Source organism: Equus asinus, chromosome 15, assembly GCF_041296235.1.
Source record: "Equus asinus isolate D_3611 breed Donkey chromosome 15, EquAss-T2T_v2, whole genome shotgun sequence".
NCBI classification, from domain to species: Eukaryota; Metazoa; Chordata; class Mammalia; order Perissodactyla; family Equidae; genus Equus; species Equus asinus.
The window spans coordinates 28124546-28151681 of NC_091804.1; the positions used below are offsets into that span (position 1 = coordinate 28124546).

A 27136-nucleotide genomic window follows, 5' to 3' on the forward strand; every position below is an offset into this window, starting at 1 on the left:
GGGGACTGCAGAGGGCAAGACCGCATTGCTGTCCCCCTCCAGTGCCATGGAAGTATCATGGGCAACAGCCGCGATGCAGTGATCAAGTTCAAGGCCAGCACCGTCCCAGAGAGCTGTCTGTGCTGATGGAAATGGTCTGCATTGCACCATGTGTGTGGGAGCCACTAGCCAAATGTGGCCATTGAGCAGTGGAGATGTGGCTACTGCGACTGAGAAACTGAATTTTAATTTTCGTTTAATTCTTTTAAAATTTAAAAGTCTGCTGGTCTAGACAGTTAGGCTCTGGGGACACGAGGAGGGGTGAGGACCACTCAGAAAGTGCCCATAACCCAGAACACACCCAGCCCATGGTTTGAGACCTCCAGAGAGCACTGGCCTAGGAGTCCAGAGGCCTGGGTTCAAATCCCAGCTGCCACAACATGCTGTGTGATCCAGGCTAAATCCCATTGCCTCTCTGAACTTCCAAGTGGCTAAACAGGGACGGTGCCCAGCCCTGTCTGCCTAGGGTGGGTCCTGTTGATAAGGACAGCAACAGCGAATACTTGTAGAACACTCACTGTGTGCCAGAGCTGTGCCCAGCCATCAGTCTGTATTAACTCCTTTATCTCTCCCAACAACCTTTTGAGGACACTGGACTCAGGGAGGTTCAGTAACCAGCTCAAGGTCACACAGCCCCAGGATTCAAACTTGAGGAGGCTGGTTCCAGAGCCCACATTCTCAGCCTCCCTACTGCTGTACTCACCCCTCCCTGGGGCCACCACAGGAAGCAGCTGGAGCAGGGCAGCAAGGCCTGGCGTATCAAGTGGTGGCCCCAGGTGAGGCCTGGAGGTGGAGGGGAGGGGGACGGTTGTGGTCATCACCCTCTGATCCCCTCCAACTCAGGCTTCTCCTAGGTGAGGGTGGGGTGACCCTGACTGCCCTGAGATTGAGGGGGTCCTGGCTTGGGAATCCGGGGAAGAAGCTCAGATCAGACCTCATTTACACCATCTCAGCCACAGACCCCTCTTCCTTGTCTGTGTCCCCATGTTCCTTCCTGCATGAGGGGAGCATATAATTCATCATCTAAACCATGACCCCTGTGAGAATGAAACAGGGCGCTCACCACCAGGGACTCAGGACAATAGGTGGAGCCCAGGCAAACCAGGACGTCTGTCACCCTCCTCATGCAGGAGCACTCACAAGTGCCACTCTGTGCAGCCTCCTGCTCCCGGTGCAGAGGGACATGCAGGACTGTCTGTGATTCCTTAGGTGGTGGCTCCCATCACGGGGGAACCCAGAGGAGGCCAGGGAAGACTTCTTGGAGGAGGGGGTGTCTCTTCTGAGCTTCAAGGATATTAGGCAGGGAAAGAGGCCAGGAACAGCATGTCCTCAGGAAGGTTCTGGGGAACAGAAACACCAGCCCAGCCCATCGGGGACCCAGACGTGGAGAAGCAGCAAGAAAGGGAGATGGGGCAGCCTGGCAATCAACTCCCTTCTCTCCCATGGGGCAGCTCCAGCTCTCTCCAGCTCCTGTCCCTCTGAGGCTCTGTCTGTCTGACCATCCGTGCACCTAGCAGCTGCTTATTGTGCACCTCCCTACGTGATGACTCCGTCCTTAGTCCCAGGGATACAGTGGGAAATAAAACAGGCGTGCCCCCCCCCCCCACTCTCAGAGCCCACAGAGCATGGAGATGGATATTAATCAAGTACACAAGGAACCAAGCAGGATAACTAGAGACCCTGACAAATGCTTTGAAGGAAATCAAGAAGGAGGTCAAGAGAGAGAGTAGAATGGGACAGAGGAACCATCTCAGGGGTCAGGGAAGGCCTCTGAGGAGGTGATGTTTGAGCAGAGGCTTGAATCAACAGAAGCAGCTGGATATGTGAAGAATTGAAAGGAAAAATGTTCAGGCAGAGGGAACAGGATGTGTAAAGGCCCTGTGGCAGGGAAGAGCTGGAGACGCTGGAGATAACAAATGAGGAGGCCACTGTAGCTGAGTCAGGATGAAGAGGCTGGCGTTCTGCCTGAGGGTGGGGGGGAGAACTTTAAGGGGTTTAAGGGAATTGGATGAAGCAGTTTTATTTGGGTTTTTAAAAAAGTGACTCTGGTTCTGCGTCTGTGGCCCCTTTGTTCTGAAGGTCTAGGCCTATTTCTCTCTCTGTTCCGTGTCTACCACACAAGATGAGTGCTGAGCGTGGGCTCCCGTGACGTCTGAAGCCTTGGCTGAGGCTAGGTGGTTTAAGTGGGGTCTCAGAGAGGCGGGTAGGCAGCCCTGTCCCCACAGAGCGCTCAGCCCCAAATCTACGCCCCTCACCCCAGAGGAGCTGCAGCACCCACGTCCCAGGCCCTGTGTTCACTGTCAGGACGGGCAGCACAGGAATTCGGCTTCAAGCAGTGGAGGAGCCCTGAGGTGGGGACAGTGTTGGCCACGTGTCCCGAGCTGCCAGATCCAGGGGTATATGCTCCAGCCATTGCCTGCTATCTTATTGACCAAACAACCAATTGATTGAATGTCATGCTTTTCAAACAGTTGCTATGGACACAGACTTAAGCTGGAAACAGTTTGGACCTTGAATCCACCAGGATGACAGAGCTGTCATAGATGAAAAGGTTCCTGGAACCTCAGCCTGGTGGGCAAGGCCACGGGATGCGGGCTCAGGCATCAGATGGAAGCACCCCAGGCTCCACCCCTCCCGGCTGGAGGACCTAGAGTGGGTGACGTTAGTCATCTGAGCTGCTTTTTCTCCTCTAACATGGGTGTATTAGTTACCCATTTCTGCATAAAAAATTATACCAAAACTTGGCAATGGCCTAAAACAATAAACATATATTGTCTCACAGAGTTTCTGGGAGCAGGGACCCAGGAGCAGCCTCAGTGGGTGGTCCTGGCCCAGGATCTCTCACGAGGTGGCAGTCACATTGTCAGCCGGGGCTGCAGCCAACCAAAGTCCTAACTGGGGCTGGAGGATCTGCTCCCAAGGTGGCTCACTCACGTGGCTAGCAAGTGGGTGCTGGCTGTTGGCAGGCAGCCTCTGTTCCTCCCAACATGGACCTCTCCTTAGGCTGCTTGAGTGTCCTCACAACATGGCGGCTGGCTTCCCCCTGGCCAGTGGTCCAAGAGAGGAAGGCAGAAGCTGCAATGTCTCTTCTGACCTGTCTCAGAGATCATACTGGTCATTTCCACAATATCCTATTAGTTATATAGTCAACCCAGCTCCTGTTTGAGGGGAGGGGGCATACACAAGAGCATGAACAGCAGGAGATGGGTCTCACTGGGGTGCATGTTGGAGGCTGACTGCCACAGTGGACTCATCATCCTCACCAGGAAGGGCCGCACTGAGGCTTCAGCAAGTTCACGTATGGGAAGCACCTGGGATACAGTAAGCACTCGATAAAGGATTGCACTGGTTAGCTTGAGCTAAAAACTCACCACCCTGTGGCTGCCTCACCTTCTTCAGCATTTCCAGGCATCCCCCAAGGCCTTCCACCACTCTTCAACTGAGCAAAAGCTTGATGAGCCTCTGGGGCGTCCAAGCCCTGTGCTGGGTGCTAGTGTCACAGCAGTGACAAACACAGACCCTGTCCCTGCTGTTCCAGGCTCTGTCGGACATAAATCCAGATGATACAGCAAAGAGGGCTGCCAGAGGAGGGGCTGCTCTGGACGGTGGTCAGCCTGGCCTATCTGTGGAAGTAGCCTGTGCGCCGAGACCTGAGTGAAAGAAGGCGTGGTCATGTGGTCAGAGAGGACAGAGCATTTCAGACACGCGCACTAGTCAGGGCAGAAGCCCCGAGACGGGTGTTAACGATCCGTGTTCAGGGAACAGAATGGAAGCCCAGGGGAGCAGGGGCAGGAAATGAGGTTGGGAAGCAAGAAGAAGGAAGAAGAATAAGAAGATTGGCTTTTAGTCTAAAGGCCATGGGAGTCTTGTCATCTGGGTGAGAGACGACGGGGCCCTGGTCCCAGGCAGGGCTGTGGAGGTGGTGAGAAGTAGTGGGATCCTGGAATATCTTGAAGGTGGAGTTGTTCTTGAAGGATTTGCTGTTGAATGGGATGTGGGGTGGGGGGGTGAAAGAAAGAGGAGTCAAGGATGATCCCAGGGTTTCTGACCCGAGTGAGCAGGAGGACGACAGTGCTGAATTGGGGCAGACTGTGGGAGGAATAGGTCGGGCTGGGCGGGAGATCAGGCATTTGATTTTGGACCTGTCAGACATCCGGGGCGAGATGTCAGGAGGCAGTTAGAGATATGAGTCTGGTGTTTGAGAGAGAGATTGGGCGGAAGATGTCACTTGAGGAGTTGTCAGATGTAAGTGGTGTTTAAAGCCATGAGTCTGGATGAGATCAGCAGGAAAGAGAAGCAAAGAGCACCCAGTTCCTCTAGCGTTGAGAGGTCAGTGGAGGAGAAGCTATCAAGAGATGGAGCAGGTGTGGCCAGAGATGTCGGAGGAGAATGGGAGGAGTACCCAGAGGTGAAGTCGCAGTATAACACAGCCTGCCTCTCTATACCTCATCCCTACCCCAGGCAGCACCAAGGTCCTGGAGGCCACATAGACCCCACCTTCCCTTTCCACACATCATCCCTTCAGAGGCCTACGGCAGTGGCTGTGTCCTCCATGGACTGCTGTGAACATCCCCGGAATGTTTGGCCATTCCACCTACATCATTTTCAGCCTTTCATCACTCAACTCACGCTCCCACACCCCACTTTAGTTGTCTGTCTCTCTCTTAACAAAAGGGCTCAGCTTTGAATAGGACTATCCCTTCTTTTCATTTAGACTCTCTATCTCTGTTAATGTAACCTTAGACAAAGCCAGCCTTTCTGGCAGCACCAAATACAGAAGATATAAGTAGGAAACAGTAAGGGATCTGGGCTGGTTAAAGGGAAGGGCTGTGAAGAAGGGAAATGGGCTTGGTAATGTCTGAAACAGGGTTTGGGGTTAGATCAGTGAGGGTCTTGGAAGGAGTTTGAGACGGGGATCCACAGAAAGTTCTAGATTAGGGAAATGAAGTGATCAGATGAGTTGTGCTTCGAGAAGCGGCATGCTGAGTTCTGTTCCTGGCCTTGTCCCTAATTAGCTCTCCCATGCTCACAGGCCAACTCTGGCTCCAGGATGAGCTGGGACAGGGCAAGGAGTCCCCACTCTGTGCAGATGGTGGCAGCGGCTGCAGACACAGAGGCACCACGGAGCAGGGAGGGCTCCTGGGGAGGCAGCAGCTCTGCTGGTTCCTCCATGTTTCCGTGAGGGCAATGAGGCTTATATTAATGAGAGGTAATTATGGGCACCCGGATGGGCCTAAGTATAGCTCAGAGACAAAGCAGCTCGAGGCAGCCAGCTGCTCCCCCGCGAGGCCAAGGCCTGCCTATTTTAAGACCTCCCCAAGGTGAGGCTCCTGCTACCCCTGGCTGCTGGGTGGTTGAGGGGCTGGCATTTAGTGTCCCAGGAACCATGATAAGAGAGCTCAGAGGGAATCAATGTGACCAGATGCCCAGAGCACCCTGCCTCAAATCTCCTACTGCCTAGAGACGAAAACTGGGACCCAGAGAGAGGGACCAGTCCGAGGTCACAGCAAGAAAAGGGCAGAGCCAGGCTTTGAACCTAGGTCCAGCTGTGTGCACTTTCTACCATCCTTTGCAGCATCCCTACACTTAGGAGCCTTGGCCTGTCCCCGAGAATCACGGTGAGGTGAGGAGGGGAGTATAATTGATATTTATAGAGCACCTAAGTGCCAGAGGCTTTCTATATGACATCGCAATTCATCCTCGTCATAAAGTCAAAAGGAAGGATCCTCATCTTTGTGTTAAGAAGAGGAAACTGAGGCTGAAGAGGAGTAATTAAATCGCCAAATGACCTGTGGTAAGGAGGGAAAGAAGTAGAACCCAGTTCTGTCCTGTCTCAGGGTCAGGTTCCCCAGGAAACCGACTTTGAGGTTTGCTTGGGAACATCTGTGACAGGTGAGGGGCGCAGGGCTGGGGAGAGGGAGGAGGTGACCAGAGATGCAGTTACAGCAAAGGCCTCAGCTAATCCCATGGGGAGCTCTGAGGCTGGGATGGCCCTTTAGGGTTGTTCTGAATTGGACAAGAGGGCCAGGCCTTAGTGCCCCCACATCAACCAATTACTGGACGGAGCCTGACGCTGGGGAGGGAGTGTAACCGTGGATGCGTCATCTCCCTTTGGCTGAGAGCAAGTCCTAGCAGGTGCCCAGCTGTGAACTCTCAGCAGCCAGTGCTCTTGGCAACTGGAGATGTGAGTTCCTCAGTCTTGAAAGGGGGACCTACGTGGCCACCACTGCTTGTCCTACAGCATCCTCTACATGTCCATCTCCAGATCCTTTCTCATTCCTCTGCCCCCAAGATGAGAAGAACCAGCCCTTGCTCACAAGGAGGTTATGGGAACATAGACTCGTGTTCTTTGTGGAACTGACAGGCCAGGGGATTCTGAGGGGAAGGGAGGCCCTCAGTGCAAATGAAGAGGGAAAGAGTGAGTAGCCAGACCAGGAACAGTTGAAAGACATTACCTATTAAAAACCTATAGGCTCAGAATGGGAGAAAATATTTGCAAATCATATATCTGATAAGGGTTTAATATCTGGAATATATAAAGAACTCCTAAAACTCAGCAACCAAAATGACAAATCACTCAATTAAAAAAATGAACAAAGAACCAAAATAGACATTACGCCAAAGAAGATATACAAATGGCCAATAAGCACACGAAAAGATGCTCAACATCATTAGTCATCAGGGAAATGCAAGTCAAAACCACAATGAGATGCCAGTTCATGACTACTAGGATGGCTGTAATTTTTTAAGAAGGAAAATAAGTGTTGATGAAAACGTGGAGAAATTGGAACCATACATTGCTGGTGGGAATGGAAAATGGTATGGCCCCTGTGGAAAACAGTTTGGTAGTTCTTCAAAAAGTTAAAGAGAATTACCATGACTTAGAAATTTCACTCTTTGGTATATATTCAAAAGAATTGAAAGCAGGGACTCAAACAGATACTTGTACTCAGTGTTCACTGCAGCATTATTCATTATAGCCAAAAGGTGGAAACAGCCCAAATGCCCATCAATAGATGAATGGACAAAATGCGGTATATATGTACAATGGAATATTATTCGGCCATAAAAAAGAATGAAGTTCTGACACAGGCTACAACATGGATGAACCTTGAAAACATTATGCTAAGTGAAATAAACCAGATACAAAAGGACAAATGTTGTACAATTCCACTTATATGAAATATCTAGACGAGGCAAATTCATAGAAACAGAAAGTAGATTCAAAATTACCAGGGGCTGGGGAAAGGAGGAAAATAAGGAGTTATTGCTTAATTTTGTTTGGGTTGATGAAAAAGTTTTGGTGATAATCGTGGTGGTTGCAGAACATTGTGAATGTAAGTAATGCCACTGAACTCTACACTTAAAAATGGTTAGAATGGCAAATTTTATGTTATATATATTTTACCACAATAAAAATAAAACCTATGGGAATAGGTCAATTCATAAAGACAGAAAGCAGACTGGTGGTTGCCAGGGGCTGGGAGGAGGAAGGAACGGGGAGTGACTGATTGGGTACAGGGTTTTCTGTTGGGGTTAAGAAAATATTTTGGAACCAGCAGGTACGCAACACTGTGAATGTACTAAATGTCACTGAATTGTACACTTTAAAATAATTAATATTATGTTACGTTAATTTCACCTCAGTTTTTTTTAAAGGGAGGAAAAATACCTATGGGAAAAGAAAATCTATGAGGTACAGCCAAATAGGTACTCAAGGGGAAATGTATAGCCTTTCCAATGACGTATTTATTAGAATATAAGAAAGTCAGAAATGAGGTAAGCTTCCAACTCAAAAAGGTGGACAAGGTGTTAGAGGGAAGAGAATCTCCTGGACCCTAGAAGGGGGTGAGAGCAGGAGGTTTGAAGTTCTAAAACTGTGCTGTCCAATATGGTATCTACTTGCCACATGTGACTATTTAAAGTTAAGATAATTACAACTAATTAAAATTAAAAATTCAGTCCCTCAGTTGCACTATGTGCATTTCAAGTGCTCTGTAGCCACATGTGGCTAGTGGCTACCACATTGGACAGCAAAGACCCAGGGAACAATGGACAATAAACTAGCAAGCAAGTAACATGTGAGAGTTTCCAAAAGCAATGAGAACGATGAAGAAAATCCAGCAGGGCAATGAGTTTGATTGGCAGGGGGGGAGATGGGGGATGGGAATGAGGCTGGAGAAGCTGGCAGAAACTAGACCACGCTGAGCCTTCTGGACTCCACTCTTTGTTGAGGCACCTCATGTGTTCCACCCTCCTCATCCTCTGCTCCTCGGCTGGCAGTGCAGCCCCAACACTGTCTTCTTCCTTCGCAGACCCTCCATTTCAGGAGGGCCAGTGGACAGAGGCCTGGGTTAAGCGTCAAGAGACTGGCTTCCAGGCCTGGAGTGGCCTTGCCATGAGACCTTATGCCATCCCTTCCCCAGGCTGACACTCTTTGTCTCAGAGTTTCTTTGGATACAGCAGGCCATGTGGCTGGAGCCAAGGGTTAGAGGCTTGCAGATTCTAGCTCTCCAGTGGCCTTGAATGCCAGGCTAAGGAGTTGAGTATTTGTCCTAAGAGCCACTGAAGGGGAAGAACACTGTTGCTTTGTCATTTTAGAGATATCACTCCAGCCACAGTTTGGAACCTGAATTGTAAGGGTCTTAGAGTGGACACAGAGGGACCAGGGAGGAGGCTGATACGGTTGTCCAGGTGTAGGGTGGGAGTGACACAGGTAGAGAACACTGAGAGGGGATGGCACCAGGAAACATAACTGAGGTAGCATCTCTGTGACTCAGCGACTGTCACAGTTGGGGTTCCCCAAAAGCACGCCCAAGACAAAGATTCAAGTGCAAGTACTTCATCTGGGAACAGGCAGTTCAGTGTATGGGGGGAGGGGAGGCAGCCAGTGAAGGGAGCATTATTATCAAGCAAGTGACTACTGCAGGCAACTGGAGCTCAGCCCCCTCGGGCAGCTCCAGGAGTCAGTGTAGAACCCATTCCTCAGTTGTCCCACCAGCTCCCCAACAGTCACTGGTTGCGAGCTGCAGCCGGATCAGGGGGTCGTTAACTCTCTGGCAGTTCTTGCCAGCCACGTGTGAGCAGAGCAGGCTCCCCCAACCCCCCTGCAGGGAGGCAGATGCTGACAGTTGGAAGTCAGCCTGTTGGATACGACAGTGATGAGGCCACAGGAGATGGGCCGGGCACCCACAACCACTGCTGTAGTGACCTACCACATGTGGGGCCAGCATCAGTCAGATTGTTGTTGAAAGACACAGAAACTCAACTCAGATTTAAGCAAAAAGTCTCTTGACTCTTGTATCTGAAATGTCGGGCAAGATCTTGCTGAAAGACTCCAGGCTGACACTCTGCCAAGCACAGCAGCCCTAACAGAAGGAGGATGCCTCGTTCCCTAGAGTTCGGCCATAATCCCAGGGCCAACTCTCATTGGCTAGAGATGATTCTGTTTCCATCTCTCAGCCAATCAGTACTCAGGGATGCAAGGCTCTGATTGGCTAGGCCTGGGTCATGTGTCCACCCCTGGGGTTCTGGGATAGAGCTGGCTCCCCGTAGGCCACAGGAACTGAGACTCAGGCAGAATCATTTTCCAGGCACAGTGGGGTTACAGGAGGGGAAGGACAGGGAGGGTCAAGAGAGGAAAGAATTCAAGGAGATGCCCAGGTGTCTGGCTTGAGTCCCCACTGGGTGACATTGAAGCATTTTACTGATATGGGGACACTATGGGCCTGTCTAGAGCCCTGGAATGCACCAGCAATTAAGGTGGGGTAGAAGGACAGACATGCAGGTCCCCAGAAGTCAGAAGAAGAGATGTTTTAACAATGAGGGCCCAATCACAGAAAGGAAGGTAGTTGGGAGCTCACTTGTGGTTATTGAAGTGTCTAGCTGGTCTCTGGAGGTCTCCCTGAGCCTGGTAGCCCCCACTCTCCCTCTTATAATCCCAAAAGCACCTTCAAGACCTGTCTAACTCCTCCTCCCACATTCTAGGCAAGGGGCCTCATCAGTCAAAACCACCAGGACTCAGGGGAAGGAGCATATGCCAGCACTTCACAATTCACCCAACCCTTCCCACATCTTCCTTCACCTGCTCCTCCTGGCCCCATTTGGCAGATGCACAGTCTGAGGCTCAGGGAGGCGGCCATGGACCCAGGCTCACACCTTCCCCTGGGGCACCTCTGGATTCCTGAGCTCAGGAGTGCCTGTGATATGAAATTGAAGCCAGCTTCTCTCTGGGAGGGCTGGAGAAGGTGCCCTGGGCTGGGAGAACTGAGTGTAGCGTGCACTTCTGGGGCAGGGCTCTGCAGCTATCTTCTACTCCCTGTGACCAGCCCTCTCCATCTCCCCCATTTCTAGGGAGTCAGGCCCCTCCTGAGCCAGCAAGCCAGCGAGCCCGCGGGGCTGTTTGCAAACAGCATTTTCAGTTTTCAGTATCATCAGCCTAACTTGAGTGGGCATCAAGAACATATTGCCGCACACTCAGTTCTCCAGCTGGAGAGCTGAGGAGGCTGGCCCCTGAGCCCAGGGATCACTCTGGCCCTAAGGGGATGTGAGGAGGCCAAGAAAGGCCTGGGAGCAGGAGGGATATGGGGGTGGTTTTGCCTGGAATTGCCTTCAAGAAAAGGTTTGCCCAGAGACAGCTGCTGCTGGCTGGAGAGGAGGGGGACCCTTGACTGTCTGGGACGCTGATGGGGTGGCTGAAGTCTGAGTTACCGTTTCACTTTAGCTAGAACTGGCTTTCCCAGCCTCAGTTTCCCCATCTGTAAAATGGAGACAATGGTCCCCCACCTCATGTGACTGTTGTGAGGATATGGTGTAATGCAGATGAAGATGTCAGTCAGCCTACTTCCTCTCCAGGCTGGGGATAAATGCTCTGCCAAGCTGCCCGGTGGAAGCAGAGATCCTTCCATCACTAAAGTGCTCTGGTCTCCAGGAGTGGGGCCCTCAGAGGCAAGGAGAGTCTCTGGCAGAGAAGGGGGAGTTGAGCCAGGTGGGCTCTGCAGAAGTCTCAGGGCTTGGGAAGGCTTAGAGCACTACTCGTCATGAAAATGCCTAGGTCCAAGGAATCGTTCTCAGATTCCAGAGGGTCTCGGGGCCAGCCAGCTTGGGGTGACCGTTGCAAGGCAGCTATGCAGAGGAGTAAGGAGAGTTGTGGGTCCCAGTCCTGCCTCAGCCGCTGGACCCACGCTGTGACCTTGGGGAAGTTCTTCCCCTCTGAGGGCCTCAGTTTCCCCGTCTCTAAGATGGGAGTTTCACCTAGGCCAGCTTTATCACGCAGGGTTCGGTGGGGTCTGGGATTTGCCTTAAGAGCTGCTCTGAGGGGTGGGAGGGAGTCTCCGCCACCCAAACCCATGTTAGGTGTGTTAGTTTTACTATCGCTACTGTAACAAATTACCACAAACTTAGTGGCTTAAAACAACACAGATTTATTATCTTGCAGTTCTGGAGGTCAGAGTCTACAGTGGGTGAAGGGCTGCGTTCCTCCTGGAGGCTTTAGCTCCTCGCCTCTTCCAGCTTCTAACGGCTGCCCACATTCCTTGGCTCATGACCCTGCATCACTCTGACCTCTGCTTCCGTTGGCGCATCTCCTTCTCTGACTCTTCCCTCTTATAAGGACCCATGTAATCAGGTTGTACCCCTCCAGATAATCCAGGATTTTCTCCCCATCTCAAGACCCTTAATTAAATCTGCAAAATCTCTATTAATATGTAAAGTAACTTAATCACAGGTTCTGAGGATTAGGACATGGGCATCTTTGGAGCCATCATTCTGTGTACCGCACTGGGCTTCAGCTGGAGCCTGTCCACTCTGACCTGCCCCAGCCCCTCTGAGAGCCCTCCCCTCATTGCACTCACTCTCACTTGCTCTGTTTCAGCCACACTGACTCCTCACAGATCCTCATCACGCCAGGCACACAGGCCAGACCAAGCCTTGGGACCCCTCCAAGCAGGGCTGGTGGGGTCCAGGGCTTAGAAACCTTGCTGACCTCTCTTCTGCTCTGTGGTACAGATGGGAGGACTGAGGCCTGGAAAGGGAAAAGACTTGCCCAAGTTTGAGACTGGTATTTCCAGGACGGTTCTGGCTGGAAGACCCAACTAGTCTTAACTGTCCAATTTGCAGGTAGAGAAATGGAGGCCCAGTGGTTCCACCTAGATGCCATCCTCCCCTGAGGCCTTGCCCCGTCCACCCAGTCCTGAGGATGTGCTCCTGTTATTGAATTGCCAAGAACTCTGTTCCAGGCTGGCCATCACTGATTCATCCCAGTTGGAAATGATGAGCTAAGGGGCTCGTTGGCATCTCTCATGTCTGCAGTCCCCAGCGCCTAGCCCAGAGGTCACACTCGGTAGACTTCTGTTGAGGACAGAGCAGGTTTTTACAGAGGGTTTATATTTGATGTATGGATTCTTCTGCTAAGATAAAGAGTTGGACAGTACTGCCCTCGGACCTGGGTAGGAGGGGCCCTCCCCGGGCCCTACCCCTCAGAAGGCCTCTCTGTCCTTCTTTTGACCAGGTCCTTCCCCATGAGGAGTGTTCAGGGGCCAAGAGGACACATCACCAGAGCTTACATCCCTGCTTTAGACCACACTCTGGATACTGCGGCCCCTGGAATCCCCTACCCAAATGACCCCAGGCCTGCTTCCTGAGCCAGGGTGGGTCTTCCCTTGGGTGGCCTACACTGCCAGTGGGACCATCCCCAGGCCCAAAGAGTGGCTATTTTGGAGGCATGGGGCATGAGCTTGGACGTGTAGGCTGGAGTGCATGTGTGTGTGCGGCTCCTTATGGTGAGGGACAGAGTCAGAGATGAGAGGAAAGTGGAGGGCAGGCGGCTCCCCCAAAAACATTCCACCAGAGAATTCGGAGACCAAGAAGTCTGAGTCTGCACCTGGCATTGCAGGTTATTATGAAGATAATGCTCATCAAGGTAGGAGAGTAGAACATGCTTTGTTTAACAGTTTGCTAGCCTGAGTTGTAACTTTTATTTATCTGTATAGGATGTGGGCCTCCATTTGTACTCTCATCCTCGGCCTCACAATGTTAAGGGCAGGCCAAGAGTCTTGAGAAATCCTCCCAACCCTGAGACCTATGGGGGTCTGGCTGACCTTCCCGGCATCCTGTCCCCTCCAAATCCAGCTTACCCCTCTCTGTCTTCTCTCCCCAGGATAGTTGCTGCCCGGGAGAAGCGACCCGGGCGCCCCACTAGGGCGACGGCCCCCGCCCCCAGGGCCGGGATCATGAAAGGCCTCGGTGACAGCCGCCCCCGCCACCTCTCCGACAGCCTGGACCCACCACACGAGCCCCTGTTCGCAGGACCTGACCGCAACCCCTACCTGCTATCGCCCACGGAGGCCTTTGCCCGCGAGGCTCGCTTCCCTGGGCAGAACGCTCTGCCGGGGGATGGTCTCTTCCCACTCAACAACCAGCTGCCGCCGCCAAGCAGCACCTTCCCCCGAATCCACTATAACTCCCACTTCGAGGTGCCAGAGGAGAGCCCCTTCCCCAGCCATGCCCAGGCCACCAAGATCAACCGGCTGCCTGCCAACCTCTTGGACCAGTTTGAGAAGCAGCTGCCCATCCACCGCGATGGCTTCAGCACACTCCAGTTCCCCCGCGGTGAGGCCAAGGCCCGTGGCGAGAGTCCTGGGCGCATCCGCCACCTGGTCCATTCAGTCCAGCGGCTCTTCTTCACCAAGGCACCCTCACTGGAGGGCACGGCAGGCAAGGTCGGTGGCAATGGCAGCAAGAAAGGTGGCATGGAGGACGGCAAGGGCCGGAGGGCCAAGAGCAAGGAGCGGGCCAAGGCTGGGGAGCCCAAACGGCGCAGCCGCTCTAACATCTCGGGCTGGTGGAGCTCCGATGACAACTTGGACGGTGAGAGTGGTGCCTTTCGCAGCAGTGGCCCAGCCTCCGGGCTGATGACACTAGGCCGACAGGCGGAGCGCAGCCAGCCGCGGTACTTCATGCACGCCTACAACACCATCAGCGGGCACATGCTCAAAGCCGCCAAAAACAACACCGCCGAGCTGACTACCCCGCCAGCCCCGCCCGCACCCCCGGCCGCCTGCCCCAGCATTGGGGTGGGCACTGACACCAATTATGTCAAGCGGGGCTCCTGGTCCACTCTGACCCTCAGCCACGCCCATGAGGTCTGCCAGAAGACCTCAGCCACCTTGGATAAGAGCCTGCTAAAGTCCAAATCCTGCCACCAGGGTCTAGCCTACCATTACCTGCAGGTGGGTCCCTGCCAGGGTCAGGGGTGGGGTGAGGACTGTGGGGAAGGCCCCGGTTTTGAAGCCCACCTGTACCACAGATTCACTTGGAAGCTCACCTGTGTAATGGGTATCTGGTGGTACCTGCCAATAGGGGTATTTCTTCTACTGGTCATGCTCTCACAGACATTGATTAGTTCCTTTCTGAACCTAGGCCTGAGTCAGAACTAAAACATGTCCCTGCCCTTTAGAAATCTGGAAGCTGTACCATCCCCTCCCCACCCCAGGACCAATTGCATGGCATTCTAACTGCTGGCCTCTGGAGCCCACCACACCAGGGGCTTCTTGAGGACAAGGATCACATCTGATGCAGCTGTGTGTCCCCAAGGTCTGGGACAGGGTCTGGCACAGAGGAAGTGCTCAGGAAATATGAGAGAGGAGGGGCCAGATGAACAGATGGACACTTAAGTGAACAGAGCTAGAAATAAATACAACATAGCCCCAATTATCAAGATGCTAGGAGAGAAAGACGCATGAACAGACAGTCATGTCAGTGTGAGCGGAGTGGGATGGAGACCAGCAGGGAGGGCTGCAGGAGCCCAGAGGCCCTAACTCAGCTTGAGGGACTAGCTCTCTTCTTTCAGATGCTAACGTTTATTGAGGCACTTATTATGCATCAAGGCCACACTCCTGGAAAGGGGCAGAAAGCTCAGAGACATCTCTGCTGCTACACAGCCCTTGGGGCTCTCAAGGGCAGGGTGAGTGGCTGTGAACTGGGTGTAGTTCCTGGGGGCAGAGCCCAAGCTGTGGGTGGCAGTTACAGGAAACAGATTTCAGTTCATGTCAAGATGGAAGGGGCTGCTTCTGTAGGTAGTGAGCACCTTGTCATGGGGGTTATGCCAGCATAGGCCTGGCCAGCCTTTGGGACCACATTCGATGCATTTTGAAACAGATGAACATCAAAGTCTGACAAAGCCCTGGGTTCTTGTCATTCTATATACAATTCCAAAGAGAGTGAGACTAGGGGTGGGAGGGGGCTTTTTTTTTTCTTCAATAGGAGGAAAATGAAATCTAGGCAGTATTTAATATATTTAAAGCTTTTGTGGCTGTCTATCCACTTGCTTAGTTTAGAAACATCAGAGAGGGTGGTGTATGACCTGGCTCCCTCTCCAAATGGTGTGGTTTGGCCTGATCATGTGAAAATGCTTCAGAAACACCATGAAAGGGTGCCCTGCAGGCCCTGGGGTTTGTGCTGCCTGCCTGGGTCATGGGAGGTAGGTGGGTGGGGTCTGGGGGAGCAACAGGTTTTGAGCAGGGATATACAAGCCCACCTTCTCAAGGACAGGGAGAGGTAAGGAGACTAGCAAATTGTTTGAAAGGTAGAATGTGCTGGCCCTCGTGACTGGCTGGGCAATTAGCTAGGCGGGAGGGTTATGGGAACACTGAGGGGAGCTCCTGGGGTGGGAGTCCCAGACAGACACCCTCCCTTAGCCAGGAATCAGCTTCTGGCAGTGTGGGCACCTGGAAGGATGTGGTGTCTGTACAGATGTAGTGACACCAGGAGTGTGCATCTGTACACATGGTGAAGAATGAGTATGCTATGTACACTGAGACCTGTGTGTACCGGGCATCTGTGGTGAAGTGTGTAGACATAGTGAGGGTGTGCAATCTGTATGTGTTAACGCAAGGACACAGTGAACTGGGGACATGTTGAGATGTGTCTGCAGTGTGGTGGTTGCTGGTATGTACGTGGCGAGGGGTGTGAGTGTGCTCTGCGTTCATGCTGTGTACACGTCGAGGGTCACGCATGTGATAAAGTGTTTGCTGCCGTGCATCCTTGGTGGGATGGGCGTATGGGAAGGTATGCTTACTCTCTGAGATAGGGGACCACGGCAAGGCGGGTTCCCTCTGTGCTCGGGCTGAGGTGCGTGTGAGTTCTGAGATGTGCATACTCTTTCATCATGAGGTGAACATCCATTGTATGTATCAGGTGAATGAGGGGTGTAGAAGACTGTGCGGCTGCCCTGGGGCAGCTGGCAGAACCTGGCCTTGGAAGGGCAGGAGAGGTCCCCTTGGTTGGTTTTTGCCACTGTAACCTCTGGGGACCAGGGCTGCCTTCACAGCTGTGACCTCACTTGCCCTTATCACAGCCACTTCCACCGGTGGGGTCCCTGAGGTTCAGATGGGAAAACTGAGCCTTTTTTCCAGGTCACCTTCTCAAGCCTCTCTGTACCCTGTACCTCAGTTTACCCACCTGTAAGATATGCAGTGTTGACTGGTCCCAAGGACCCTGCCCCGTACTGATGTGTTAGGGTCCATTGACGGTCCTTCTCCCCCACCCCCCAATCCTAGGGCCAGGCTCTTGGTGCCAGGTCTAGGGGCCTCTCTCAGGCCTACGGCTCTCATCTGTGCAGTGGGATCATAAGACATCCTCTGAGATAGCACGGTGAAGTGAAGGGAACACAACAGTGTTCAGGAGGGTAGCAACAGTGGAGGCCATTGCGTTCATGTGCCCTGGGCAGTTTTGCTGGGGCACAGCCAGCCTGGCATCCAGGGAGAAATCTGTGGCTGGAGAGGGGCAGGGACTTGCTTAAGGCCACACAGTGAAGCAGTGGCAGAGCCGGCTCTGGAACCCAGGTATCCTTCCTAGCCCAGCTCTCCGCCGTACTGCAGGGAGCCTTCAATGGCAATACCCAGCGCACAAGACTGAACTCTCCGAGGTGGGGAGCGAGGGGGCCTCAGGGCCCCGAGCTGAGGGTTCTCATCGTCGGCTCACTTCCCAGGTAATGCGCCCGAGGACGGGCGGCCGGCGGCGCGCTGGGCTGTGCGCTGCCCCCCGCGCCCCCCTCGCTGAGGCCTGTCCACCCATTCCCAGGTGCCTGGCGGCGGAGGCGAGTGGAGCACCGCGCTGCTGTCCCCGCGCGAGGCGGACGCCGCGGCCGAGGGCCCCATCCCGTGCCGGCGCATGCGCAGCGGCAGCTACATCAAGGCCATGGGCGACGAGGACAGCGACGAGTCCGGCGGCAGCCCCAAGCCTTCACCCAAAACGGCGGCTCGGCGCCAAAGTTACCTGAGGGCCACGCAGCAGTCGCTGGGAGAGCAGAGCAACCCCCGCAGGTGAACGCGCAGCCCCGCCCCCTAGAGCCCCGCCCCCAGGCAGGCCCCGCCCCTGGGAAAGCCTGTCGGACGTCCGAGTCCTGCCTGGGAGGTCTCTGCTCACAAGTGAGTCCTGCCCCTTGGAAGCCCCGCCCACCAGAAGTCCTGACCACTTGTGAGTTCTGCTCCCTAAGTGGACCACTCCCTTAAAGGGAGTCCCGCCCCATGGGAGCCCCGCCCCTCCGGTGAGCCCCGCCCTCCCTGAGCTTTTCCCTGGGAAAGCCTCTTTCCGCACGCGCAAGCCCCGCCCACAGGCAGGCCTTGCCTCCTAGGTGAGCCCCTGCCAGGTATGAGCCCCTGGGAACCTCGCAGCCCGCGAGAGTGCGACCCCACAGATGAATCCTGCCTTCTAGTCTCAGAGACAGGTGAACCGGCGCGCGCAATGATCCAGGTTCCCTAGGTGAACCCGGCTCTAGGTTAGCTTCCTCCCTGAGATCCTCGTTCTTAGATTGGCCCCTTCACTTTGAGGAGTTGACTCTAGAGAGCCCCGCCATTTGGTGAGCCACCCCATAATTCCTCCCCCCCCCCGTTAAGTCCTGATCACAGATGAGCCCCATCCTTTGGTAAACAGTAAGGAGAGCCTCTCTAGAGAGACTGGCCCGGGGTAAACGCTGCCTGCAGAAGCCACACCCCCAGGTGAGCTCCATGCCCACAGGGGACCTGCCCCAGGGGACCCTCTTCTTCAGGTTCAGAGAACCCTGCCCTTAGTGAGCCCACCACTTGTGCCAGCGCTGCCCAGAGAAGGCCAGAGCCCCCTCTTCCCTTGCCCCTGTAATTGATCCCTGTGGTCAGCTCCAAGACTGGGGAGGGGCGAGGACCCAGAAGTCAAAGGAAACAGACAGTCCCATCCCTGGCTGGAACCCCACCGTTCCCGCCCCGTCCTGTTGCTCTACGACTTGGAAGAGTTAGTGAAAGTATGAACGAATGAAATGCCTGCACACAGAAAGCACCGATTAAACTGTCAGAGAGAGGGGTGAGAAGTCAGCGTGGGGATTAGAACAGAAAGGACTGAGAGGAGAGTTGCAGAAAGTCTAGGGAATGAGGTACCAAACAGGCGAAACTTAGTAGAGGGGATTCCAAGGCCACTGAGGAGAAGAAATAAAGGCAACTCAGAAACAAACAAACGAAGCTTTGGAAGAGTTAAAGGAAAACTTAGTCCTAGGTCTTTAGCTACTCGGGGCATGAGCCATGACTTCAGGCTGGAGGTAACCTGGGGGGACTGCGACAGAGGGAAGAGAGCAGGTCAGGTGACAGTAGCCCTGGGGGGCGGCAGGGGCAGTGCCCTTGGAGAAGCCAGAGTCGCACTGGCTGGGAAAGAAGGCAGAGTAGTGGCCTCCACCTGGGAATTCAGGACACTGCTGGCCAGTGCCAGGTCTGTCCCACTCTGAGCCTCAGTTTCCCCATCTTTAAGTGAGGGGGCTGAGTTGGATGATCTCTAAGACCCTTCTGGTCCTGAGATCCTACAATTCTATGAAGGGGGCATTGAGGTGGAAATGTGGGCAGGACCAGGACACAGGGCTTGAATGAGAGGGAGTCAACAATAAGAGTAGTAGTAACAGAATGGGCGCCATCTGTCAGCACTTGCTGCACCGTGGGCTCTGTGCCTGCCCCCCTGCACTTCAGTCTGCGTCACTGAATCCTCATCACACCCCAAGCAGGCAGGCACAGTGTCATCCCCACTTTATTGGTGAAGAGACTGAGACTTAAGCAATCGGTGATGACTTGCCCAGGGTAACCCGGTGAGGAAGCTGGGTTCCAGTCCAAACCTGTCCGTGTCAAGGGCCTGAGCTGTTGACTTCTTGGACCTTATCTTTAGAGCAGTGGTGGGAGGAGACCCAGGGTCAGGTAGATATGAGAAGGATTGAAGAGCCAGGGTGAAGTGGTGACTCTTCTGAGGCCTGGTGGAGGCCACCTGGACATCATGTTGAAACTGATGCCCTTTGGGCAGCCCTAGCCTGAGGTCAGGGCTCTGGGCTTGACCTACCTCCTCTGTCCAGCCCTGGAATTGCCCTAGATCTGCAAGGGAGGGGGCTGTAGAATTGGGCTGGCGTGAGCTGCCTCTGGTTTGAGATAGTCAAAAGCAAGCTTGTGCTGCCACCTGGCGGCAGCAGCGGATGTGACATGAGAGGGCGGCCTGCACCCTCCAGATTCACAAGGGCTTCAAAAGCTGGGAGCTCTCCCCTTGCTCATCACCCCCGACACTACCTGGGCTGGCAGTGACTCCCATTTTTCCCTCTGCCACTGAATGACTTTGGCCAGTCTTTTCCCCTCTGGGCCTCAGTTTCCCAGGCTGAACAATGGGTGGTCTGAGCCTTGTCTGCTCCTCCCCACCACCAGGAGTCTGGACCGCCTGGATTCAGTGGACATGCTGCTGCCCTCCAAGTGTCCGAGCTGGGAGGAGGACTACAACCCCGTCAGCGACAGCCTCAACGACTCCAGCTGCATCAGCCAGGTGAGGGGAGAGGCAGCCAAAAGGTCAGTGGGCTTGGGAGAGCCCCGACTCCTACCCAAGAGAAGACAGTCAGACGTCCAGGCCCATCCCCTGTTGAGTGGTCCCCAGATGTCTGCACTGTGCTTCTGTTCAGTCGTTGTTCCCAAAGCTGCCTGTGTGTGTATCTCTGCCCCGTTGACTGTCCTGTGGCTGGAGACACAGAGAGGCTGCTCTGCTGCTGTAGATCCAGATGCCCTGAGAAGAGGAGACCTGGGAGACCTGGCTTTGAGTCCCAGTCTTGTCACTGACAATATGAACCCAGGACAAGTCACCCCCTCCCTGAGCCTCAGTTTCCTGATTTACCACAGAAGGGTGACAATTCCTATTTCAAAGGGCTGTGAGGAATCATGGAGATAATGACCATAATATGCTCAGCCAAGGGTAGCTACCTTTACGGTTATTATCGTCATCTTGCTGTGTGACGTCAGGCAAGTTGCTTGTCCACTCTGGACCTCTCTGTCCCACCTGCTCCATGGAAACTTGGACATCCAGGGCCCAGACAACTCTGCCACTAACAGCGATAAGCACACTGTGCTGCACTTTTAATTCTCTCAGCCATCAGGTCCTTGAACCCTCACAGCCACCCCCAGAGGGTGCCTTAGTATCCATATCCCCTTTTCACAGATGAGGAAACTGAGGCTCAGATAGGTGAGGTCACACAGCGAGGAGGAGGCAAAGCTGGGCAGGGACCCCACCCCTGGACCCCAGCCCCTGCTGTGTGCACAGTACTTTAGGATTTGCAAGGGCAGACCAGCAAAAGCTTGAGGGCTTCCCCCTGGTGTGGATGGGGAGACGAGGCCCAGAGAGGGCAGACACCTGCCAGTAGTAGCACAGTGAGGCAGTGGAGACAGGTGCAGATTCAGCCTCCTCTCTGGGTCCCACTGTGCAGCCCTGTGGCCCGCGTTAACGGACTGCTTAGAACTGGAAGGCTCTGGGGTCCCAGCTCCTCACCACTCCATTATTCTTGGCCTGGCCAAGCCCTCTGCAGCCCCTCACCCTCAGCACTGTCATTCCCAGACCCCAAAATGACTGGCCTTAGATGTGGGGAGGGGTAGAGCGCCCCAGCCATGGGACCCTCTGCCCCTGCCAGCCTTATCCAGGTCTCGCCAAGTCTCACCTGAATGGTTGTCCTGGCCCCTATGCCTGCCGCTTCCGATCTGTTCTCAGCCACCAGAGGGAGCTTGTGAAAGATGGAAGTCAGATCATGCCATGCCCCTGCTCCAGACTCCCCCATGGCTCCCACCTCACCCTTAGTGAAAGCTGGAGTCCTTACTCAGACCTGTGAGGCCCTGCCTCCTTCTCAGACGTGACGTCCGACTTGTTCTGTCGCTCGCCCTGCTCCAGCCACAGTGGCCTCCTTTCTGCTCCTCACACGCCTTATTCCTGCCCCAGGCTCACTGCATTTGCTGTTCCCTTTCCCAGGAGCACTCTTCTCTCGACTCTTTGCACAGCTGGCTCTTCTCTGTGTTCAGTCTTGGGTCAAATGTCCCCTCCTCAGAGGAGCCTGCCCTGTCATTGTCTAAAGGAACCTCCCAGGATGCTGTCCCCTTTCTTTGCTTAACTTTCCTGACAGTACTTATCACTATCTGGAATTATTTGTTTGCTTATCTACGTGGCGTCTCTCTCACTCTTAAGACTTGGAGCTCCCTGCAGGCAGGGACCTTACTGTCTTGTTCTCCACAGTGTCCCCAGCATGTGGCACAGGGCATGTAGGTGTTTGCTGAGTGGACAACTTCCCTCCCTCTGTCTCCCACTCTCCCATGTTCTGTCAGCTCTCAGTCTTCCCGTCTGTTTGTATCCGTCTCCTTCTGTTTTTATCTCCCCTCGTTCACGTTTTTCCCTGACTCTCTATTGTGTCTCATCTCCATGTTTCTCTCTGGGTCTGTCTGTCTCTCTCACACACCCCATCTCTATGCTCTGCCTGCTCCTAGCACATGGGACACTTTTATCCTCTGGGCACACAAAAAGGCACATGGAATCAGCCAGGCTGGGGACCCCAGCAGGTCTCTCCCACTACCCCCTGGCCACCCCCAGCTCTCTCCTCTAACCCCCCAAACCCTCACCCCCACAAGTTTGAATGACCTGAGCTACATCTATGACCCCAAAGTCAAAGATGTGCCAGCTCTGGCTGTGTCTCTGAAACCTCAACTCCTACCAGAAGGAGCCCCCTCCCACCATGCACTGGACTGTGTAGGCCCTGACCAGGGAAGAGAAAGCTCTGGGCTCTGTCCCTCAACTGTAGATCCTGGGGGGCTGCCTGCCCAGGTGAGAGGCAGCAGACAGGGCATCCATGGCCCCAGGGACCAGACCAAGAGGAAGACTTGTAAACAGCAGATTACAAGTCCTCAGCAATGCCCAGTCCCAGAAGGAGTGAACCTCCCATCCCTAGGGGAAGCCAAGTGAGACCTCCTAGCACCTGGGCCCCAGCCAGTCTGGGGAGGAGGTTAGATGAGCCAACCACAACCTCTCTTGCAGCCGAGCCTGAACACCCCTCCCCGGCTCCAGCCCCAGCCTTGGTCTCCCCATAACCCTCCCCCTCTCTTCCCTGCAGATTTTTGGACAGGCCTCCCTGATCCCCCAGTTGTTTGGCCATGAGCAGCAGGTCAGTATGTTTGCCATTCCCTTGTACCCCAACCTCAGAGTCCAGGGCTGGGTCTTAGGCCTGGCATCTGAGCGGTCCTAGCCCCCAGCCCGGGCAGGTACAAGCAGAGCCAGCACCAGGAAAGCCACCTCTGGTGAGGATGGAGCTGTGGCTCACGTTGGTGCCCTGACCTCCCACTCCCTTGTCCTATCACTTCACTTCTCTCTGCCTCCGTTTCCTCTTCTCAAAAATGGGAAAGAATGAGCTAGAATCTATCGATGGGACAAGAAATAACCCCAGGAGAAGGAGAGGTATTCCCTGAGAGTCTTCTGGCTCCCTCGCTCCTCACCTCCCCCAAAGCCTGGGAAAGGTCTGGGGAGACTTTTATGTGGACAGGTCGAGGGCTGGGGGCTGGTGGTATTGACCTCCAGGTCCAAGCCCCCTGATCCCCTGACTTTTCCCCTTTCTTGGGCTCCAACAAGACCTTTAAGGACATTGAGGTGTTGGAATGAGTGCAGAGACTTTTCAATTTTACAAAAGTTGGTATACAAAAGAGGTGGTGCCCGTCCTGGCACTGTTTGGCTGCCTTAAGGGTGTCCCCCTCCCATTCACACCCATCCTGCCGAGGAAGTGGCCCTCTCCTCCCTCCCAGGCCCCAGCACCAAGACAGAAAGTGGGGCAGGAAAGGTGCTCTGAGCTCAACCTCTCATCGTGGCCAGGAGTGGGCCAGGGACTTGTCCAAGGCCACTCATCCTCCAGGGGCAAAACTAGGACTGGCCCCACACTTACTGATGCCAGCTGTGGATGCCTTATGTGCCTCCACCCATGTCATAGTTGCTCTTGAACACATTATTCCAGAGGGACTTTGGGGAGCCCACAGTGGGCCAGGTGACCTCTTCCTCCCCTAACTTCAGCAGGCTCAAGGTAAGGTGTGATATGTTCATATAGAAAACCTCCAGGGCAATTCTCTGCACACAGTATGTCCTCAATGATACACCTCCCAGCAGCACTGACCAGGTGGCCAACCCTCCCCCCCCCCAAGCTTGGGAGCATCTTAACCAACATTTATAAATCCTTGCACTCACCCCATGGAGCTGCCTGTAATAATAAGTACAGGTTACCAGGTGCTTCCTCTCACAGACACTATTCTAAGCACATGATATGAATTATCACCTTTAATCTTGACAACAGTCCCATGAAATCAGGTCCATAGGGGCTGGCCCGGTGGTTGAGTGGTTAAGTTTGCATGCTCTGCTTAAGTGGCCCAGGGTTTCGCCAGTTCGGATCCTGGGTGCAGACCTGGCACCACATGTCAGGCCATGCTGAGGCGGCGTCCCACATGGCAGAGCCAGAAGGACCTACAGCTAGAATACACAACTACATACTGGGGGGCCTCGGGGAGGAGAAGGGAAAAAAAGGAAGATAGGCAACAGATGTTAACTCGGGTGCCAATCTTTTACCAAAATATCAGGTCTATAATTAGCCCCCATTTTATAGATGGGAAAACTAAGGCGCAGAGCAGTTAAGTGACTTGCCCACGTTCATATTTCGAGGAAATGATTGTCCCGGGATTGAAACTCTGGCAATCTAGTTCCAGACCTGTGCTGTTACTGTGCAGTCCCAACGCAAGACCTCACTGCCCTGGGCAGTCGCAAGGGCCTCCCAATATACTTCAGCTTGCAGCTTGGGAGGACAAACACCCATCTCTTTTATATCCCCTCCAAGTGAAGTTTGGGTATGCAACATGGCCTACATTTTAACTTATCAGCAGTGCCCAGTAGAACTTTCTGCCATGATGGAAATGTTCTGTAACCCACAGTTTCCAATAAGGTAGTGTGAGCAAGTGCAACGTGGCTAGTGTGACTAAGGAACTGAATCTTTTATTTAATTTTAATTAATTTAAACCTAAATAGCCACACGTGTTTAGTTGCTACTGTATTGGACAGTGCAGATCTAGACCTTTCCAAACATACCCTCCAAATCGGGTGACGACCCATCTAATCATTTGACCTGATGCAGTGTCAGACAAGTAACAGGCATTCTATTTCATTTAGAATAGGAAACACTCACCCAGAGGGTAGTGATGGCATGAGGTCACACAGCCGGGTCCAGAGCAAAGCTGGCCCCAAGCCCAGCTCCATCTTTTCCTCCACATGGTGCTCAGTCAATTTCTGTCCCCTCCCATCTAGCCCAGGCCTTTCCCAGGACGTCCACCCAGTGTCCATCTTTGGCCAGCTGACTCCTCAGCATATACTTTGTGATTCCCAATTACCAACACGGCCTGAGACATGGGTCAGATAGAACCTTCTAGAACCCTTGTATGCATGGTGAGGCCCTTTATGCTCACACCTCCAGCTGCAGATTTGCAGGGTCTTGGATGGTCATCTCTGGAGGGACAGTTAGAAGCCATCTTGGGGCCGGCTCCGTGGCCGAGTGGTTAAGTTCGCGCACTCTGCTGTGGTGGCCCAGGGTTCAGATCCTGGGCGCGGACATGGCACCGCTTGTCAGGCCACGTTGAGGTGGCATCCCACGTCCCACAACTAGAAGGACCTGCAAGTGGGATATACAACTGTGTACAGGGCGGGGTTGGGGAGATAAAGCAGGAAAAAAAAAAAAGATTAAAAAAAAAAGAAGCCATCTCGATGAGGCTGAACTAGATGTGAGATGGCAAATAGCATACGTGCTGCCATTCTCCATACTGCCGATGGCAGACATTGCTAATCAATCCTCACTGCCACTACCCTCATTCCCGTTTTATCTTCTCTCACCAGACTATTACATAAGCTTCATCTCTGGCCTCTGCCTCCATTCTGGATCCCTCCCCAACATCCATTCACTACACCAGGGCTAGATTAATCTTCCTTAAATATATATTTAGAGTGTTGGTTTTGCCACTTACTCACTGGGTACCCCTGGCAAGTGTCTTCCCCTCAGTTTCTCTGCATGTAAAAATGAAGGAATTGGGCCATAGATGGTAAATATCTAGCACACCTATTGCCACCACCCATTCCAACATTCAGGCCAGACATTACTAATTGATTATACCCTTCTTTCCCACTGAATTCAGATGTGACCTCAAAATCTATCAATCCCTCAGTGTGGATGCACAAGATATAATCTAGTTAGTATCCTAGAAACCATCCTTAATAATCTCTTCTCCGTTGTAGGGATGGGGAAATTGAGGCCCTGAGAGGTTGAGAGGGGCTGTATATTTCTTAAGGGCTCCATCTGCTCACCCTATACCCTGAGTGAGATGGGAGGGGAAGGTGGGCTGAGTGGAGGCCCCACAGACTCTCCAGCCCTGCAACTGAGCTGACCACCAAGCTCCCCGTCCCTCCAGGATGGGCAAAGCTGGCCCCTGACACCGGCCTTTGCCTGGACAGGTACGGGAGGCAGATCTGAGTGACCAGTACGAGGCGGCCTGTGAGTCGGCCTGCAGCGAGGCTGAGTCGGCCGCGGCAGAGGCGCTGGACTTGCCCCTGCCCAGCTACTTCCGCTCCCGCAGCCACAGCTACCTGCGTGCCATCCAGGCGGGCTGCTCGCAGGAGGAGGACAGTGTCTCCCTGCAGTCCCTCTCCCCACCGCCCAGCACCGGCAGCCTCAGCAACAGTCGCACACTTCCAAGTGAGTACTGTGATGGGGAGAGGGCTTTATTTTAATTAATTAATTTTATTTATTTATTTATTTATTTAGCGAGGGGACCCCAGAGACAATTCCTGGTGGGCCAGCCGCTGGAAATGCTGCAGAAGAATCCGTGGTGGGTTGGCCAAGACTAAAGAGACGGTTAGGAGCAAAAGCATGAGGTCTTGGGGCTGAACTTCCCACCAACCAGAGAACCGGAGCTCAAATGGGGCTCACAGAGGCAGACGTCACCACTGGTGGTGGGGGTGCGGGGACTGGAGAAGGCTGCAGCTTGCAGATGCTCGGTTGCCCCTGACTGTCCAGGTCCTGGCTCAGAGCAGTCACCCGCTGGTGGGCAGGGCTTTCGGAAGCCCTACCTCCATGTTTTGATTAGTTCAGGTAAGCGAACCTCTGGGGAGGTGGGATCCTGCAGGGAGAGGATGGGATCTGCATTGAGCCTTCTCAAAAGGATGAGTTTGCAGGTTTCTCTCATATTCACAGTCAGGGACAACCTTCCTGATACTTGTTCTAAACCCTCTGAAGATAACCCATGCATGATCAGAGAATAAAGGGGACCCTGCACAGAGCAAGCCATGAAAATCAAGAAAATCAAGACCAAGGAAAATCATAGGACAATTTCTGGCTTGGTAGAGAGAGCTTTGAGCTTACTCTGGCTGGCTAGTTCTCCTCCATGAATCTCAGTTTCCCCATTGATAAACTGAGGCATAAGCCAGACCCCAGAGGGCTCTTGGGGAGATGAAATAAGAATGAGCATAAGAGTGTGTAAGCAGGACCTTGCACGTGGTAGGAGCTGACAGGTGATGGCTGTTATCACTGGTTCTCACACTTGACTCTGAGCTTCCTGACGATCAAAGGCAATTGGGGTTGGATTGTTGTAGAAAGAGAGACAGCTGTTTCAATTGCTCAATTGGTGTTTGAGGTAAATAAATGAGCCTGAGTCCCATGGATATTCTCTACACAGGAAACCAGCTCATTGATGGAGTGAACCGGTCTTTGCAGGGGGCAGAGCAAGAAACCACTTTG

General features: G+C 53.6%; 1 protein-coding gene across 4 annotated transcripts in view; it reads left to right on the forward strand.

Moving 5' to 3' along the window:
• DLGAP4 (DLG associated protein 4) overlaps positions 1 to 27136 on the forward strand; it is a 132284-nt gene that overhangs the window by 40612 nt on the left and 64536 nt on the right. For 3 of the 4 annotated variants that reach the window (XM_044748714.2, XM_044748716.2, XM_044748713.2), the window contains exons 2-6: positions 13196 to 14267; positions 17119 to 17360; positions 19737 to 19851; positions 22442 to 22492; positions 25855 to 26095. In XM_044748714.2, coding sequence (XP_044604649.1) covers positions 13269 to 14267; positions 17119 to 17360; positions 19737 to 19851; positions 22442 to 22492; positions 25855 to 26095 — 1648 coding nt within the window. In that variant the 5' untranslated portion in view covers positions 13196 to 13268. The remainder of the gene's footprint in view (positions 1 to 13195; positions 14268 to 17118; positions 17361 to 19736; positions 19852 to 22441; positions 22493 to 25854; positions 26096 to 27136) is intronic. The other variant, XM_044748715.2, reaches the window with a different exon arrangement.